The following is a 16756-nucleotide window of genomic DNA, read 5'->3' on the forward strand; positions in this document are numbered from 1 at the left end:
GGAGGAGGGAGGGGGTGGGGGTGGTGGTGGTGGTGGGTTAAAGTTGGGGTTAAGACTCACAGCAGGGGATTTAGAAGCAGCTGCAGTGGTGATAGAAAGACAGTGGCAAGGCAAGACGACGGGTGAGAAAAATCTATACTGACGATTTAGCAACAGAGGTTGTAAAATGCTGTCGGGCGTCTGGAGTCGGCTGTATGATGTTATGATTGATGACGGTTGAGGTTGAGAGAGGGTCGATGCATGCAATGAAGGGCAAGGGAAGATTTGCGGAAGGGGGAAAAAGGGAAGGGAGCGGAAAAACACCTGCGGAAACGCAGTACGGAGCACAGCCTGGGTACTGTGGTGCTTCCCAACCAACGATGGAATACGCGGTGCTGAGTCAGCGGTATTATAACCAGGCACCCGGTGGCGGAAGAATGTTATTCCACATGCACTGCAGCCAATCACATCCCTTGCCACTTTCCCTGTCTCGGTAAAGGTTGGACTCGGTAGCTAAAACTCTGTGCTGTAATTAGTTGACGAGTTAAAGTTACTGAGCTAATAATAATTTGTTAGTAACACTAACTAACTAACTATCAACGAAACGAACTAGTTGGTTAACCGAGCCAAACAAAGTAGGTTAAACTGCGGTTTACGGGTGCGGTGCCCCAGCTGTCGCAGCAAATAATCACAATAGCTTGCGGAATAATTACATGATGACATCGCAGGTCGGATAATGAAACGGGATGTATCAGCAAGGTAAAAAAAAAAATGTAAATGAGAGACCGGTGTGTGTCTGTGGAGATGGATTCAGATTTACCGGTTCCGGCTGTTGTGTTTACTCTCCCTCTTTGCTCTCTGCTCTGCTCAGATAGGGGATCTGCCAGAACATTCTAACGTGTCCATACATAGTTACCCTCCCATTGGTAAACTCTCTCTCTCTTCCCCACACGTGCTGTATTTTACGCCCGATACGAAGAATAACAAAAAAAAAAAAAAAAAAAAAAACCCCGATGTGTCGGCATCACGTGGTCTGGCGTCATCGCTTCCAGCTGCCAACCCGTAGTAAAAAGCTGCGATCTTGATCTGGGATGTTATGGGGTTGGCTTTCGGGCTTGTACGAGGCTGCACGATCGTTGGAGCGGCTTCTTCTTCCGTTGGGCTGCCTCATCTAAAGGCGCCCTTGGTGTCGAGGCTTTCACCAGAGGCAAGTTTGGGACCATTCAAGGAGCTACCAAAGTTACCACCATTTAACTATATGCAAGGACTAAACATACAGCCGACGGACGATTCTGCTGCACATTGCCTCTCTGTCTTTGACGATCCCTGGTGTATGCGGGAGCATCCCGGCAGGGTAGTAGTGTGTCTCCTGCTACTACGGTTCAGGGAACTCAGACGTCGTTCATTGACACGGAGTTGGCATCTTTTTTGTGAAGTTCTTCGATTATTTTACCAGAGTAATATATATACACAATGCCCTTGCCTCAGGGCATATATATATCTGCCCCAGTCCTGAAATCTGGAAGAGACAGTGCAATCTCTATTATCTAAGTCTCCTGCCTGTGGGACAAGTTGGGCAGAGCTTCACGATGAAATATATTGTATTCATCCCCGGAGGATGCCTAGTTGGCTAGGGGCTGTGTGGAACAAGGCTGGCGACGGCATGCTGTTTCCATTCCGCGCAGACCTATCCAACTTCATTTCTCTTTCTTTCCTTCAACATTTTGGTTTACTTTCTCTGTTGCTTGCTTCCTACTTCAAAAAATTCCAAGACTTAAGACTGGCTGCCTGTCATGCCGAGGTTGAAACCCTACAATATACAATTGGAGGTCTTATTGGGCTCTTCCTTTTTCTTTATTTTTATAATTTTTATTTTTTTTTATTTTTATTTTTTTTTTCTTTATTGAATGCCTGTCTTAATTCTGTATTAACCTTGATTTCATTGAGTGAACTAGCTAGCAGCGGTGGAAATGCAAGGCACGTCCTACTCCTCCAAGGAATGCGTTTTTCAAGTTTCGCCCACCCAGGGTCCCAGAGGCTACGTCGGCCTGGTTGAGAGTATTATCTTCCATCCGTGGAGTGGCAGGCCAGTTCAGAAGCTAGAAAATGCGATGTCGGGTATCCGGAGATACCGCATACATATCATGCTTTTTTTCCTGTAGGAGGATTGATTCTATTACCCCCGGGCAGGGGGATGTTACCATTTGATACATCGAGAGTATCAGCTTGTCAGCACGACGGGAGAAAGTCTTCATTGCTGTAAAACCGACGCAGAGAATATGGGGCTAAGCCGTCAGAAGCTTGAACGCCTGTCGTTTCCTCTCTTTATTTCTTTCTCCTTTCACTTCCTTTGTTACATTGTTCAAAATCTTCTCTGTATCAGGAACCGGCTTAACTGGGGTTCGCGAGTCGATGCTTCGCAACTGCTCTACCTCCCCTCAACTTTTTCTTTGTCTTTGACCCTTCCACGTTCTTCGGATTCTCTATATAATTGACCCTCACGTTCTGGCTGGATGGCTTCTGAGATCTCCCTTAGAATGGAACTGCATGCGTGATGCTCTTTTGTGGAAGATAGGTGTGTCGACCTTTTGGAAATGTGCCCCTCGTTGATGGGCGTTGGAAATATATGCTCGTCAGCACGGCATTGCTGCTTTACATTCAACCACCCATGTATAACTGTACACGATCTACGAACATGGGATTAACATAGATTTTCAACAGACCATCGAAATGTCGAAAAGGCAAATATTTCCCAATGCTTTGCCCGTGGTGACGACTGAGAAAAGACCTTCCAACATGCAGAGCGCCCGAAAATTTAAAGAGAAAAAAGGAAATTAAAGAAATTCCGAAGATCCGAAAAACGTGGTCTTCCCCCCCCCCCAAAAAAAAAAAGATCTTCATGAAGATCACGTCAAGATGCGAAGCCCACGAGTGCGTCCGGTGTAAACTATGGGGCACCACGTGTTGACCAGGAGGCCAACCTTCTTTGAACTTAACGGCTTACTATTCCATCGGGTTGTCTGTGTCTCAAAGATGGTGAAACGTTTCCCAATTGAAAATTATATAAATGGACTTGTTAGACCCAAAGGGGAAGATTACTTTACGGGTAGTTAACCGGGCACAGTTACCAGCGGAATTTATCCCACAGGACTCCGTTTCTTTGTCCCGCTGGAAAATCTTGTTCAGCGAATTCTCATTTTTCTTCAAAGAAATCGATCTCAAACCCTCGTTAATGACCCGATCCCGCTCTAGTTACTGCGCTGGCCACAGCGGTTCCTGAGAGATGACGGGGATTGCGACTGTTGTTGTTCGGTGGCATCGATGGGCAGTAAGTTTGATATGTGAAAGTTCAACTTCCACTGGCATCAGCATCAGTTTAAGCTTTCAATAGTTTGCCGCCTCAAGAGGACAAAATGATTCAAACCGCTTATAAAAAGAGAGGGGCAACACGAGAACCTATTATCCATTCCCTCAGGCCGTCGTACTTCAATTCCAGCACACAGGCCCATGGTATCCTCTTATTCAGTATACTACCGTCGAAATTTAGTGTTCAATGATTCGCATTATGCATTTATTTTCGATCCAAATAACTACCAATTGGTTCGGTTACGCAAACGTGGATAAATATTATTTATCTGCATTCTACGGGATGAATCAATCCTCAGGGCTCGAGCGCAGCCCAAGCACCCAAAGCACTGCTCGTTCATGCATCGTTTTGTCGTGCATCTCCGAGTTTCCGACTGGGTTGGGGGAATAATTATTTCTCACTGTCGGAAGCAACAACCACAAAATTAACTCCCCGCCACTAATAATCCAGCCAACGAAGGAGAATTGCGATTCAGGCTAGTTGTTTCGATCATTTCTTCTTCGCAACAAGCCACAAATCTCACAGGGCCTTTCTTTTTCGTTTTACGACCGTCAATTTTCCAATGTCGAGGGAATTGTTGAACAAGGCCCGGATGGAATCCATAAATAGCCTGTCCAACCCCATCATTTGTTTTATTTTAGTTTATTTTCCTTTTTTTTTTATTTTTTTTTTAAAGAAAAACCCACGTTTCTCATTCAGATTGCAGGCTTGGTTTGCATAAACCACCTTTCTCACCTCTGCTTTGTCTCACGCCTCTATCGATCGCTTTATTCTCCGTCATTTTTGCCCAATACAGAAAACAATCTGTCAGGATGAAATTCGACCTCTCCACGGCTCTGGTCTTGGTGCTCGGGTTTACCGCGGGAATAGCAACTGCACAGGGTAGGCGGGTAGATCTGTGCAAAGAGGGATTTCACGTACGTTTCTAACCGTTCTGCGTCGCTACTGGTCAACTACATTTCAAGTTGCCCATGGTTTAATTAACAATTTATTGTTCTAGTGTAATAAAGATATCGACTGTCAGGCAGATCCGGATTGTCAGCGTAAAGCAGAGGTATGTGTATATCCGGAGCCACTGCCCTGTCCCGGCTTCTAAGGCGGCCCCGGAGAATATATCTACATGCAGGTATCTTCTATATATAGAACATAAAGCACAGACTGAATCCTTTAAAAGGGCATGGAACCGAGAATGAAGACGATCGCGATCTACTGCCATACGCTGAAGCGTCGGTGCGAGGTTGTGAGTTGGACCCTTTTGCCTTTTTTTTTTTTTTTTTTTTTCATCTAATTATTAGGAAATTATATGGCAGGACTAACCTTTTGCAGGCATGGCCTCTAAAAAACTGAAACGGGAGAGATATGGGGTTGGTCAAATATGAGTTTGTTGGTTAACTAGGGAAAGGGTGTTTTTCACCAAAATATCAACTCGATTGTTTATTTTCTACGGAAATAATAATATAAGAGCTTCTCATTAGGTTAGATGATGGACTGGTTATGAATCACAAATATCCAGCGCCCATGATTTGACAAAGTTGGAAAGGAAACAAAAACCACAGGACATAGCCTGCAGAGGTAGTTCCTTGGTAAATCTACAAGTCAAGAATGGAGATTTACAATCATTGCGATCCATGCAACGTATGAGAGACTGAGATATAACGCTATGCAACCTTTCTCGGTTATTCCAAAAGAAATGCATCTCTCTCCCCCAGTTTCGGTACCCTTTTTGCAGGACATGCCTACAACTAAAGGGACTTTGAAATCCCTGTTCGTGGGCGCATTCATGAATCGTTCGCTCTGCCGTTTTCGAGTCAAATTTGCAGAGAATATAATTCCACCTTCCAGAGTGATATTATTCCTTCCAGAAATATCCTTCATATCTCAAAGTGAGGTGAATTCTCGTCTTCACAGGAGCAGTGATGCTCGCGACCAGAGGAATGGTTTTTACAGCAGGCCTGCAGGGACGGTCAGAGAGCTCAAAGCCTTCATCTTAAGAACAGAGGTATATTTTTCAACGCTGAGGTATGTCTCCACGCTTCTTCATAGTCTAGGCCGTACGTTGGACTCCGTGGGAGCTATTGTTTCTGTCAAAAAGGAGCGGTGGGGAGGTGAAGGGAGAAGGAAGAGAAGGACCGGTTTCGTCTAAACCAAGCCAAAAGAAGGGGAGAAACTTCATCTTATCCATATGCGATGCCAGTGTTCTGCATACTACTTCGGAACCGTACATACGGAGAGCAGCTAGCCCCGCAGTATTGTGTCCTTTCCAAGGTATTGTCGATAACCGCTCCGACAGTAATCCTCCGCCGTTAAAAGCAGAACGAAATAGAGCTCTTTGTCCAAGTACAGTACAGCCAGTCGAATGCTCGAATGTCGGATTACATCGTCGAAGCATGTTGGCAAAGAACCCGTACTAGAGGTTGCCTAGGTAAGTATCAACCAGCGTTGCAGCTCGACAGATATCCATCGCAAGTCGTGCATGCAAGAGTTGCGATTGGCATCTCATTCTTCCAACTGTTTCCTGCTCCTTCGTTAATTCCACGTCCTATAAAGCGGCCCCTGGATCCCGCCGGGTATCGATATAATAATCATTCTTCCGTCTACGAAGACCAGATTGTCACACATCCTGCCTCGGGGACTTTCACTCCATCAGGCATACAATCTGAACGTGAAGTTCATTCTCCCCTTCGCAGCTGCCATTACATTTGCAATCCCCCAAGTGCTGGGTGCCCCAGTTGCTTCGCCAGGGAGTGTTTCGCAAGCACAATGTATGGTGGTGGTATGTCTTAGACACCCTCTAGTTATATACGCACTGCTGTTCTCTTATACATCGTTATTGCCACTAGCAGTGTGTTCAATGCGATCGAAAGACTGATCTTCTGTCACATTGAGTGTTCCCCCTGGGACAAATACAAGTGCAGTAGGTGAGTAGCAAACTATCGAACCCAAGTCTCCAAAACATGGACCTCCCTTCTAGCCAACAAAAAAAAAAAAAAAAAAAAAAAAAAAGAGGACGTAAAATACTGACTCCCCAAAGCTTAAGAGAACGAAACGAATATATCCTCGCTTCATTGAATGTGGTTCTGCTTACTTTTATTATATCTGCAAAAGTTGTATGTTGCTCTGTCTTCTTCATCACTTCACAAATCTCTCTTTCAATGAGGATTATGGCTCATTCTCTGAGGATTTGTTTTCAGAAATAACCCCAAGATCCTGCTGACTGAAAACCATCTTCCGGTCGTTAGAGAGTTATCTGATTTCGTTGAATGATTGATGTAGTTCCAGGCTTGCTGTCGCTCAGAAACTGTGGACACTCGGGGCACAAACATAAGCAAGCATATTGCTCCGGTCTTTCGGTTATAAAGTGATGGTTCACCTTCTTAATTCATTCCAATGATTCATTATGCTCCAGTTCGCAGATTTTTTTTTTTTTTTTTTTTGGTTTGGGGGGTGGTTATTCTCTCCGCCGCTTTCTTTTCTTCATTCAACTACTAAATCATAAGGTCGTTCCACGGAATCCCTATCTATTTCCTGTACATACATCCACAAATCAAAGTAAGTACACACAATCTTAGTATGGACGTACGTCCTCCTCCTCTGACAAAGAAAAAGATGCTCACATCCGCAGGTGTTGTACAACAGGCGGTAAGTTATTCGTCTTGCAGGATTTTCCCAGTGAGTGAAGGAAGAGCAATCCTCACCGCCGCGAAGCATTCATTCAGGCTATCAAGCCGTGCCACTGATAAACAGGAGCTTCCATACCGCGGAGCGATGGTTGACAATTCTCCAAGATTAAAAGAGGGAAATGGAAAAGGGGGAAAGGTAAACTGGAAACCCCCGTTGCTCTGGGGGAGGGTGAGTTCCCTTCCCAATCACCTGCCTGTCAAGTTGAGAGAGGCTTCAGTCTATGTTGTCCTTCATTGATATGAGGTGAAAACGTTCTGACTGACAAGCAGCAACGTCGCAGCAAACCATACTAGAAGAACGAGGAAGAAATTAGAGTGGGAATAACGAGGCAGACCTGACGACTAGTCTGGTTACTTTTCAATTAGTCGCCAGTCTAACATAGAGAGTTGTCCTCTCTGGCAGATAGCCCCGTTACCCGTCGATGACAACACTCCGGGCGGCAACCACCGCAGCGAGGGTTAGAGTAAACAAGGACTGGCTGCGGTTGGTTAGCTCTTTGTGACGATGTCCAAGTGCCAGGGATATGATTGGCGCAATATTTCCGGCACAAATCAATATAACGCTTGGATGACCGATGAGATTCTGGTTTTAACTGACTTTGTAACTAACCGCGCACCGACTATTAATTTCAGCCCTCATATCTCTCTCCATATTGGAAAGTTGCCGCAGAAAGCCCCTGGCTCGTTCCGCTCTCTTCATCAGTTTGCGCGAACGGGGCTGAACATGGTTTAAAATCTCAGCTGGAAATGCCTTCCCCGTGGTTTATAAACAGTTACCCTCTCATTAAAATTACAGACACTAGTCACATCTCACATATCTCTCTACGCTCTTGACGGGTGATTCTATCATATTTCTCAGCCCCCACCCTTAACTAACCCTTAATCCTAATCCTAATCCCAATCCTAATCCTAACGCTGGTATGGAGGGCTGTGAGGTTGAAGAGAAATGTAAACATCCACATAAGATTTCACAAAACCGACGATTTATTTGTTTTATTTTCTTCAATTCTTCTTCTGTGCTTGGAAACGTTTGATGCAAAACATGTTTCAAAATTCACTTTTGTACATAATTTGGCCGGCAGAAGCCATAAAAGAAAATAAGGCGCAATCAGATATTTCACAGTTATAAAACGCTGGGTGAAATCCGCCGAGAAAGATTAAAGATCAACGTATCAATTTTTTTTTTTTTTTTTTTTTTTCTTCTTCTAAGAGAGACCTTCTACAGACCGTCTTGAGTTCCTGCTCTTATGAAATAGGAAGTTAGGTTTTTCACTTTAAAATTCAAATTTACAGTCAATTAAGAAGAAACGTTATATTAAAGTAGAAGACCAATTATCTCCTTCGATGTTGATAATATATCATTGTTTTATATTTAGATTATTTGAAATAATCGTCACTCTTATCAAGTGTTTGTTTGTCATTGCTTAGTGATGATCTCCATCTCATATGACAGAACTGTAACTTACAAATGAGATGTTATGCGTGTATCAGTGCTGAATCAGATCTCTTATTCATCTGGCAGTCTAACACATTCTCAGGTCTGATATATGCGGTATATGCTCTGGCAGGCTTTCATGACGAATCCGAGCCTGCAACACTGGATGTGATTGATTGAGTGATTGTGTGTGTCCAATCAAACTCATTATTTAGCAATTGAATAACTAGTTACACCAGGCCAGCGTCAAGTTTGTCAACAGCCCAGCATCTATCATCTACACAGACGCAGCATTTGCTGATGACACCATCACTTGAAGGAGCTCAACAAGGAATGGTCTTTAACGCTTTGCAGAAGGGTTGGTTGATTGGAAGTTAGTCAAGCAGCAGGCTGTTGGCCATGTCTCCAACAGAATCTACACACTTCTGGCCCTATCTGAAGCAGCAAAAAGAGGCAATTTGGTGGGAAAGAGTCTATAATCAAATTGGTCTTGGATAGCTACCCAATAACTACCATCTCATTATTTAATGGTAACTGTCAAACTATCTGTTTATTGACCTCGGTCGCGCCAGCGAATCATGAATCTTACGCCATACTGATTGATATTCATAAACACACTCACTGGCTTCCCGAGCATGTAGCTTCCAGGCGTTTAGCAATCCAATGGGTGGATACGAAATCTATGATAAATCTATGATCACTAACATTTTGACGACGGTACTACGGGGGTCAGAAACACGCTAAATTCATGTAAATGCTAGAATTGGTTGATATAAGCGCCCTTTGTGTTTCCTGATCCAATGGGCTTTGCTTGTTTATTTTATCTCGGGATTGCCACGATGTTGCACGATTTTGCAGCGGTTATTTCAGGGTATGTCAAACAGGAGCTCGCCATGTAAAAATATCCACCTAAAATACCAATAAAACTGACTCTTTAATTTAATATATATAGATATATATCTCCTTCAATTCTTCTGTGCTTGGAAATGTTTGATGCAAAACATGTTTCAAAATTAACTTTTGTCCATAATTTGGCCGGCAGAAGCCCTTAAAAGAAAATAGGATAATCGGATATTCCACGGTCATGAAAATCCGGGTGTAATCCGCAGAGAAATTAGAGATCAAAATATCAATTCAAATATCAATTCAGTAGTTTTCACTTTTCAGACATGAGATTCAACGCTATTCCCGTTTGATAGTGAGAGTATTATTATACGGTGTGCGGTGTTTATTTTAGACGAAGGGACCAGAGTTTATCATGGGTTTAAAAGTAAGCCGTCCCCATCTCAGAAACCATGTTCAGTTTTCTTCAATCCACGCTCAATGTAATCTCCATCGCCTTAATAACATCTGCCTACCTTCCTCCCACATTATCATGTCAGCAAAACCCCGGCCGGCGGAGAAACAAAATGCTCCCACGTCAGCCTTCCATGTTCAAACTCTTCACTCTCATTTCACTCATTCTCGTCGGCACGATCTCCATCTTCTCATATAAGAACCGAACAGCTCTCACCTCACGCAACGTCACATCCTTCAAAAATTTCCTGTCATCACCATCCACCTCCTCGAAGCCCATCCCTGAGAAAATCTGGTACAAACTCGGGGCGAAGGGCATTTCCCCTAAAATCCAAGAATGGACGGCCACCTGCATATCGAAAAATCCCACCTATGTCACAGAATTCCTTACTGACGACTCTGCCGACGAGTACGTAAAAATCCACTTCTCTCACCGCCCGGACATCGTCGACACCTACCTCTCCCTCCCCATCCCTATCCTCAAGGCGGATATGCTCCGCTATCTTCTTCTGATTGCGGAAGGGGGCGTCTGGAATGACCTCGACATAACTTGCGGAGACATCCCGATACGTGACTGGATACCTGAACAATTCAAGAAAGATGCAAACCTAGTCGTAGGATGGGAATTCGATGTGGGCTGGGGCGAATCTTTCATTCGCCAATTTACCAGTTGGACCATAATGGCCAGGCCCGGCTCCAAGCACCTGGAGATGGTTGTTCATGACATTCTGGATGCAATCGATAAGACCAAGAAGAAACATAAGCTTCCCAAAACGACAGGGTTGCAGCTGCAGATGCTGGGCGATATTGTCGACTACACGGGTCCGAGAAGATTGACAAGGAGCATCTTCAAAAGTCTTAGTGAAGACTTGGGCGGGGAAGTGAATGCCGGGAATGCATCGAATCTGCTAAGTCCCAAGCTGCTTGGAGACGTCTTGATTTTGCCTGGATTTTCATTTGCGAGTTCGACAAATAAATATGAGGGTGTAAAGGGGCCGGATGGGAAGGATTTTGTACCTGGCCCATCGTTGGTTACACATCATTATGCAGGGTCGTGGAGGAATGAGCATGGTGGGGAGGTGAAGGGTAACTAAAACACTAGCGACGCAGGGACTAGTGCATGCGTAGACGACATTTAAAATTGCTTTCCATGGTGTTTTAAGTCTTTTGTCAATTCGCTTGCCCTAAAATCACTTCGTAAGCTTTAAATTTAAAATTTAGATCACCGCTGAGCAACGGCAGAAACATAACTCAGCCCTTTATGAAATATAATGAGCATGGACACTCTAAAAAAAAAATAAATAAATAAATAAATAATAAATAAATAAATAAATAATAAATAAATAAAATAGTAGTTATCGGATTTAACGGATAAACGTGTTAAAAAACCGCGATCAGCTATAACAGTTGTATACAAAAAAGGAAAGAAGAAAGAGACTGAAATAATTATGTAGGCTGCAGCACATACAAGTTGTACTGGCTCCTTATGCTCTTTGGGTCAAAATGTGTAAGCCTTGGTCACAAAACACACACACACACACACATATATATATATATATATACACACACATACACACATATATATATATATACACACACACACACACACATACACATATATATACGTATATACAGCCAAAATAAAGTGTATAGACATATATGAATCAATTAGTAAAAATCTCAGCTTGTACTCTTAACCTTCTCAAATAAACGCTTGGATGCCAGTGATTGCGCGTCCGATAATCAGACCTACGGGGAGAGAGAGGAAAGCGTCAGCTTTTTACTATGTTTTGGGAAAATGCACTATATGGGGGGTTATGGGGGATGGGTGTGGAGGCAAATGAACTACTTACTATGAATATCACTTTGTCCTTCATATGTCTGGGTAACGAATAGATTTGCTACATGGCGGCCGATATGGTATTCGTCACTAGCAGCGTTGCCGCCAAAAATCTCTTGGAGACTGTGGATAGGAAATCGTGTGTGAGCTTATGTTGAAATGACGCCCGTATAAAAAAATACCAGAAGAAAAAAGAAATAGGGGGGACCGCAGGAGATGGGGGAGGGTGGGAAGGAGTGGTGTACAACATACGTTCGAGCACCGGCTAATGCTCTATCGCAATTCTGTCTTTTAATCATAGAAATCATCTCCGGGGCAGCCTTGCCCTCATCCTTCAGTCTAGAGACCTGGATCGCAGCCAAAGTGCCATACGCCGCATCAGTCGTGGCATCGGCAAGCTTCTTCTGCACAAGCTGGTACTTAGCAAGCGGGTTTCCTTTAAACTGCTTTCGCTCCAGAGCATAGGAGCGCGCTCGGTTAATGCAGTCCTCCAGAGCACCCATAGTACCAAATGCAATGCCCAATCTTGCGCTGTTCAGACACGTAAAAGGGCCCTTAAGGCCTTCGACGTCAGGGAACATGTTCGCTTCAGGGACGGGACAGGAGTCCATCTGAATCATGCCAGTGATGGAAGCGCGGAGAGCAGTCTTGTTTTTGATCGCGGGGGTCTCAAACGTGCCTGGCGGGCATTGGTCGCGCTCAATGATGAATCCCTTGATCTTGCCAGTTGTTTCGAGTTTAGCCCAGACGAGAAAATAGTCGGAGATGGGGGAATTCGTGATCCATGTTTTCGATCCGGAAATGGAGTAGTATCCTTTTTTGGTCGGGTGGGGTTTGGCGACCGTCTCCATGGAGCCTGGGTCGGATCCGTGGTTTGGCTCGGTCAATCCGAAGCAGCCAAGTTTCTTTCCCTTGGCAAGCTCGGGGAGGTATTTGTCTTTCTGCTCTTGGGTGCCAAATTCGTAGATACCCGTCATGATCAGAGAGCTTTGTACGGACATGCCGGATCGATACCCCGAGTCAATTCTCTCGACTTCCTTGGTGATGAGGCCGGAGGCGACAGTACTGACACCCGCACATCCGTATCCCTCAATTGTAGCACCTAGAAGTCCTAGCTCACCCATCTCCCGGATTATCTTCTTATCGTAGTTCTCATTTCGGTATGCCTCTGTTCATGTGTATTTATTAATATCAGGTGGTCAAATCCATTCCTGCCCGTCGTGTACGTTGTTTACTAAAGGATAGACAGCAAAGAACAAACCGAGGATTCTGGGTGCCAACTGCTCCTGGCAGTATTGCCTTGCGGTGTCTTGAATAGCCAATTCGTCCTCCGTATATAAATTTGACGCTGCCAATGGGTCTTCCCAGTTAAATCCAGCAGAGGCGTGTGCGTATCGTCGGCCGAGATTGGCTGAAATTGGGCGCTTCACAGCACGGAGGCTGCAGCAGGCTCGTCGAATGGCTAATGGATGCATCTTCTGTTGTGTACGAACGGCTGAATCGAGGAGGCCGAAAGGTTGTCAGGGTTCTGGAGAATAACCCTGTCAGTCGCAATGCATCGACCGACAGGGAACAGCTACTGGTTGCTTGGGTAAAGTTACATACCGCAAAAGACTGGGGGATTTTGCTGCACAGCGTAGTCACGCACTTTAAATGCCAGCAAGTGTCAATATGGGTTAGCCAATCCACTGATATGCAGGATATAAAAGTGAAGGGAAACTATCTCGGGTGCCGGTGTGTCGTAGCCGTAGATATGCCGTGGAGGCTGCGACAAGGGAAAAAATAGACTTCAAAAATCCCATCAAATACTCACATCCAAAGAATTAACAAGATAATTTATATGTGTGGTGTGGTTACCAGATACAAGCCCAATTTAACTGTGTGGGGGAAGAAGGAACGCGCCGAGGCTTCAGTTTCGGGTATATGTAATACACCGTCCTGGTGGCATTTCGTATATAAGATGACAATACGGCTGCCCCTGCGGCGTACGAAAATGTACTGCCGCCTCTCGATGCTTGGACCAAGGAAATCGCCGACCACCAAGACTTTGCCGGTTTTCTTCCCGTCCGGGTCTCGTGACTTCGGGCCGAGAGCAGAGCCGAGTTCCAACTTTCAAAGGGTTTTATCGGTCAGTCAACTAATGAATGAAGCGCATAACAACGCAGTCTGACGCTTGCATAACATGCATGGACAAGATGTGATCTTGATGATAGGAAGGCCTTGCAAGGCAAGGTGCTTGCTGCTATGGATCAATTCCACCCCTGCAGCATTAGCGACCTGCATCAGTGGGCAACAGCACCAAGTGTCGTTGGTCTCCCGCGCTTATTCCGCCATATTTACCATAGTTTTTATTTACCATGATTGGCGGGTGTACGTAATCCCAGTAGTGCCGAGCGTCCAAGAATGAAAATCCCCCCATCCATATGGCTCAATAATGCCAAAGAAAGAAAGTAGAATAAAATAAAATAAAAACAAATAAAAACTCAAAGTGGAAAGAGATGCAATTGCTGCAGTCGAGTTCGGTCACAGGCCGATTGTCAAGCTGTTTTTGAATACCGGTGGTTATAACCCAACACCTTGATAGCCTTATGGGCCTGTCGTCGAGGATCCAAAAAAAAAAAAAAAAAAAAATGGTGAAGATGATACCCAGCAAAACCGGGTTTGGGCTCAGAAACCAGGAGAGATGGGGTACAAGGGAAGGCATAGGAAAGGAAGAAGTCATCAAGTTGCTGCTATGCGGAGATCCAAATGCCTCGGATTTTATCGGCCGCATCCCGCTCTGGATGGAAGCAAAATCCGGCTATACGGACGCAATCAGGATCCTGCTGGGTGACCAGCGTGTATCTCCCAACACTGAATCATCCTATGGCATAACAGCGCTGGGTTAGCCGCACTCAGAGGTCGTAAGGATGCGGTTAAGCTTCTTTTAGACTATAACTGTAACGAACTGGTCTGACAGATCCCCCAGAAGTGGCATTTGATGAGGTCCAATCACCGCGTTTTAAGCCACTAACAACCCAGTTTATTCATAACTCCTCTCCAAAAACTGATCTTGATTGGGGTCTTCAAAATCCCAAAATCTTTGCATATATAGACAATTTAACCCGGAAGGAGATCCCGTTCCCAGAATTGCACAATTACAGAAACAGATAATTTCGCTCTTTAGCCGTGGACTTTGTCGGCAGCCCTACAGCTTGCTCCCATCCTCTTTCTTGACAAACCGCCACCTAACTCCAAGCATGTCAACCCATCCGTCTCCCGATGGGACGTTGAGCTCTCTAGCTCTATCGAATATCTCTTTTAGCCTTTCCTCCCCCTGCACAGCTATGGTAATATCCATGAGTCCCGCGCTTTGTCCTTCCATGCCAGGTAAGAAGCGCATACTCACATTCGTGAATTGCAGGTAATCACGATTTCCTGCAATTCCAAATGTTGCCTTCCATTGATCCAACGCGGCGTCTATGTCCTTATCCCCTGGTGCCAGACGACAGGTCACCCCAGTAAGATATAGGTCGGCCGTATTATTCATCCCCTTTGAGTATGAGCTGTAGTTCTTGCCACAGGCATGCCAGGGTGAGAACCGAGATGTAACCGGCGTTGGGTTTGCTGGTGTGGCTTCGTAAGAGTCAAGTTCTGGTATCACGCCACCTTTTGGTATTAAAAGTATATGAGTAGAATATTCAAGTGGAGCATTTTTATCCAGTGGACACAAGGTTTCGATGTAAAATCGCACCTCTGATTCCCTTGGGATGATATTGGATGCAAACACTGTCCTCGTGTTCATGCATATATATGACTTTACCCAGATCCCTTGACTCGATATGGGCACGCTGCTGTCTGGCGTCCACTGTCTGCATTATGATCATGTAGCCACCATCGCCCCTCTTTGAAAGAAGTCTGCCTGCTGTTGTGTTGGGCTTCGTGGGTGAAACAACCTAGACAGGGTTTAATACGAGGGCAGACCGTAAGCCAAATATTTTTGCTCACCTCGATAAAATCGCCCCCTATACCCACTATCATGATAAATAAGTATTGATATCCAATCGCCAATCAAATAGAATGCCTAATGACCTACCGAGAATATTCTCCAAACCCCATTTCTCAACTCCAGGGTCCACGAAAACAACCTCAGTTCCGATAACTTTTGTCTACATTAAGAATTCGGCTAAGCTTGTGAACTAGCATGTCTCATGAAAAATGGAAAGTTCTCTTCTCCCTTTCTCTTTTCCTTACCAGAAGGTGCTCTGCCCTTTTTAGATTCAGAGAAACAAGGGCTATCTGTCTGAGTCTGGTAGGGGCCGAAGTGGCAGGAGACGACATGTTAAACAGATAGTTTGGGGCAAAAATAGAGGACTGGAAGACTAGAATGAAAAACAGTAAGAGTGAAATGGTTTGGCTTGGTCGTAGCAACCGTGAATTGGCTCAAGAAGTCCAATTAATATAATAACAACAAGGACGCTTCGGTAACTACCTAGTTGACTTCCCCGCGATTCTTCAAAGTGGGTCATAGCTCTACCTAGGCAATTGCCCTCAACGCTTGTTCACGGATGACAGTAGAAAAGTTTAGTGTCAATTGACTTCAGAAAGTTCTAATATGTGGAGGGTAAAGAAGAACCATTCGAAGGGCTGATAAAAGAGGATTTGTCAAGATCCAGCTGTTGGTGATATGAATATGAATTCTATAATTCCTTGAATATTACATAACTAACTAATAAATAAATTGACTGACCGCTGACTTCTCCTTAGCTCGCCAGTACAGAGCGATAAGACATCTGTTACCAGAGCATGTGTATACCCTGAGGATGACACGTACGTTTCTGACAAGTTTTCCAGTCAACTCTTTTAGATCCACAGTTACCTTCTGCTCTCTTCAATAATATGGGCGCGGACTCTATGTTTTAATCCTTATCATCAGCGTTAGCGACGGGCAATTAATCATTTGCGAGCATCGAGTAGAAAACTTCATCCAAGTATTTGAGTCACAGAATGGCGTTCATACACTGTTAAAAAACTAATAGGTAAAAAAACATTAAATCCTTGCATCTATCATCAACCCTGCCGCCCAATGTCTCAAGGATTCTGGCGGTTTCACTTGAGGTAGTTACCGAGGTAACTTTTAGCTTCTGTTGGGTTCCCACCAATTATAAGCAAAGGCTGGC

The 16756-nt window shown here is 44.6% G+C and overlaps 6 protein-coding genes across 6 annotated transcripts; 4 read left to right on the forward strand and 2 right to left on the reverse strand.

Annotated features, from left to right (window-relative positions):
- Window positions 1-4158: 4158 nt before the first annotated feature.
- PAAG_05981 (hypothetical protein) lies at window positions 4159-4685 on the forward strand (the record flags this gene model as incomplete). Its single annotated transcript, XM_015845747.1, has 4 exons — window positions 4159-4263; window positions 4347-4400; window positions 4521-4576; window positions 4673-4685. The coding sequence occupies 4 exons, from the start codon at window positions 4159-4161 to the stop codon at window positions 4683-4685; spliced, it is 228 nt and encodes a 75-aa protein (XP_015699973.1).
- A 1025-nt stretch (window positions 4686-5710) lies between these two features.
- PAAG_05982 (hypothetical protein) lies at window positions 5711-8641 on the forward strand (the record flags this gene model as incomplete). The annotated part of the gene is made up of 2 exons (XM_015845748.1): window positions 5711-6119; window positions 8565-8641. 2 exons carry the CDS (start codon window positions 5711-5713, stop codon window positions 8639-8641), a joined length of 486 nt encoding a protein of 161 aa, XP_015699974.1.
- A 1115-nt stretch (window positions 8642-9756) lies between these two features.
- On the forward strand, window positions 9757-10851 carry PAAG_05983 (hypothetical protein; the record flags this gene model as incomplete). Its single annotated transcript, XM_002792149.1, has 1 exon — window positions 9757-10851. The coding sequence occupies one exon, from the start codon at window positions 9757-9759 to the stop codon at window positions 10849-10851; it is 1095 nt and encodes a 364-aa protein (XP_002792195.1).
- Window positions 10852-11459: 608 nt separating this feature from the next.
- PAAG_05984 (glutaryl-CoA dehydrogenase) lies at window positions 11460-13072 on the reverse strand (the record flags this gene model as incomplete). The annotated part of the gene is made up of 4 exons (XM_002792150.2): window positions 11460-11506; window positions 11611-11720; window positions 11850-12765; window positions 12859-13072. The coding sequence occupies 4 exons, from the start codon at window positions 13070-13072 to the stop codon at window positions 11460-11462; spliced, it is 1287 nt and encodes a 428-aa protein (XP_002792196.1).
- A 1155-nt stretch (window positions 13073-14227) lies between these two features.
- PAAG_05985 (hypothetical protein) lies at window positions 14228-14750 on the forward strand (the record flags this gene model as incomplete). The annotated part of the gene is made up of 2 exons (XM_002792151.1): window positions 14228-14480; window positions 14566-14750. 2 exons carry the CDS (start codon window positions 14228-14230, stop codon window positions 14748-14750), a joined length of 438 nt encoding a protein of 145 aa, XP_002792197.1.
- Window positions 14751-14784: 34 nt separating this feature from the next.
- Window positions 14785-15917, reverse strand: PAAG_05986 (hypothetical protein; the record flags this gene model as incomplete). The annotated part of the gene is made up of 5 exons (XM_015845749.1): window positions 14785-15245; window positions 15331-15532; window positions 15585-15610; window positions 15673-15745; window positions 15831-15917. The coding sequence occupies 5 exons, from the start codon at window positions 15915-15917 to the stop codon at window positions 14785-14787; spliced, it is 849 nt and encodes a 282-aa protein (XP_015699975.1).
- Window positions 15918-16756: the final 839 nt, after the last annotated feature.

Source organism: Paracoccidioides lutzii, assembly GCF_000150705.2.
Source record: "Paracoccidioides lutzii Pb01 unplaced genomic scaffold supercont2.16, whole genome shotgun sequence".
NCBI lineage: Eukaryota > Fungi > Ascomycota > Eurotiomycetes > Onygenales > Ajellomycetaceae > Paracoccidioides > Paracoccidioides lutzii.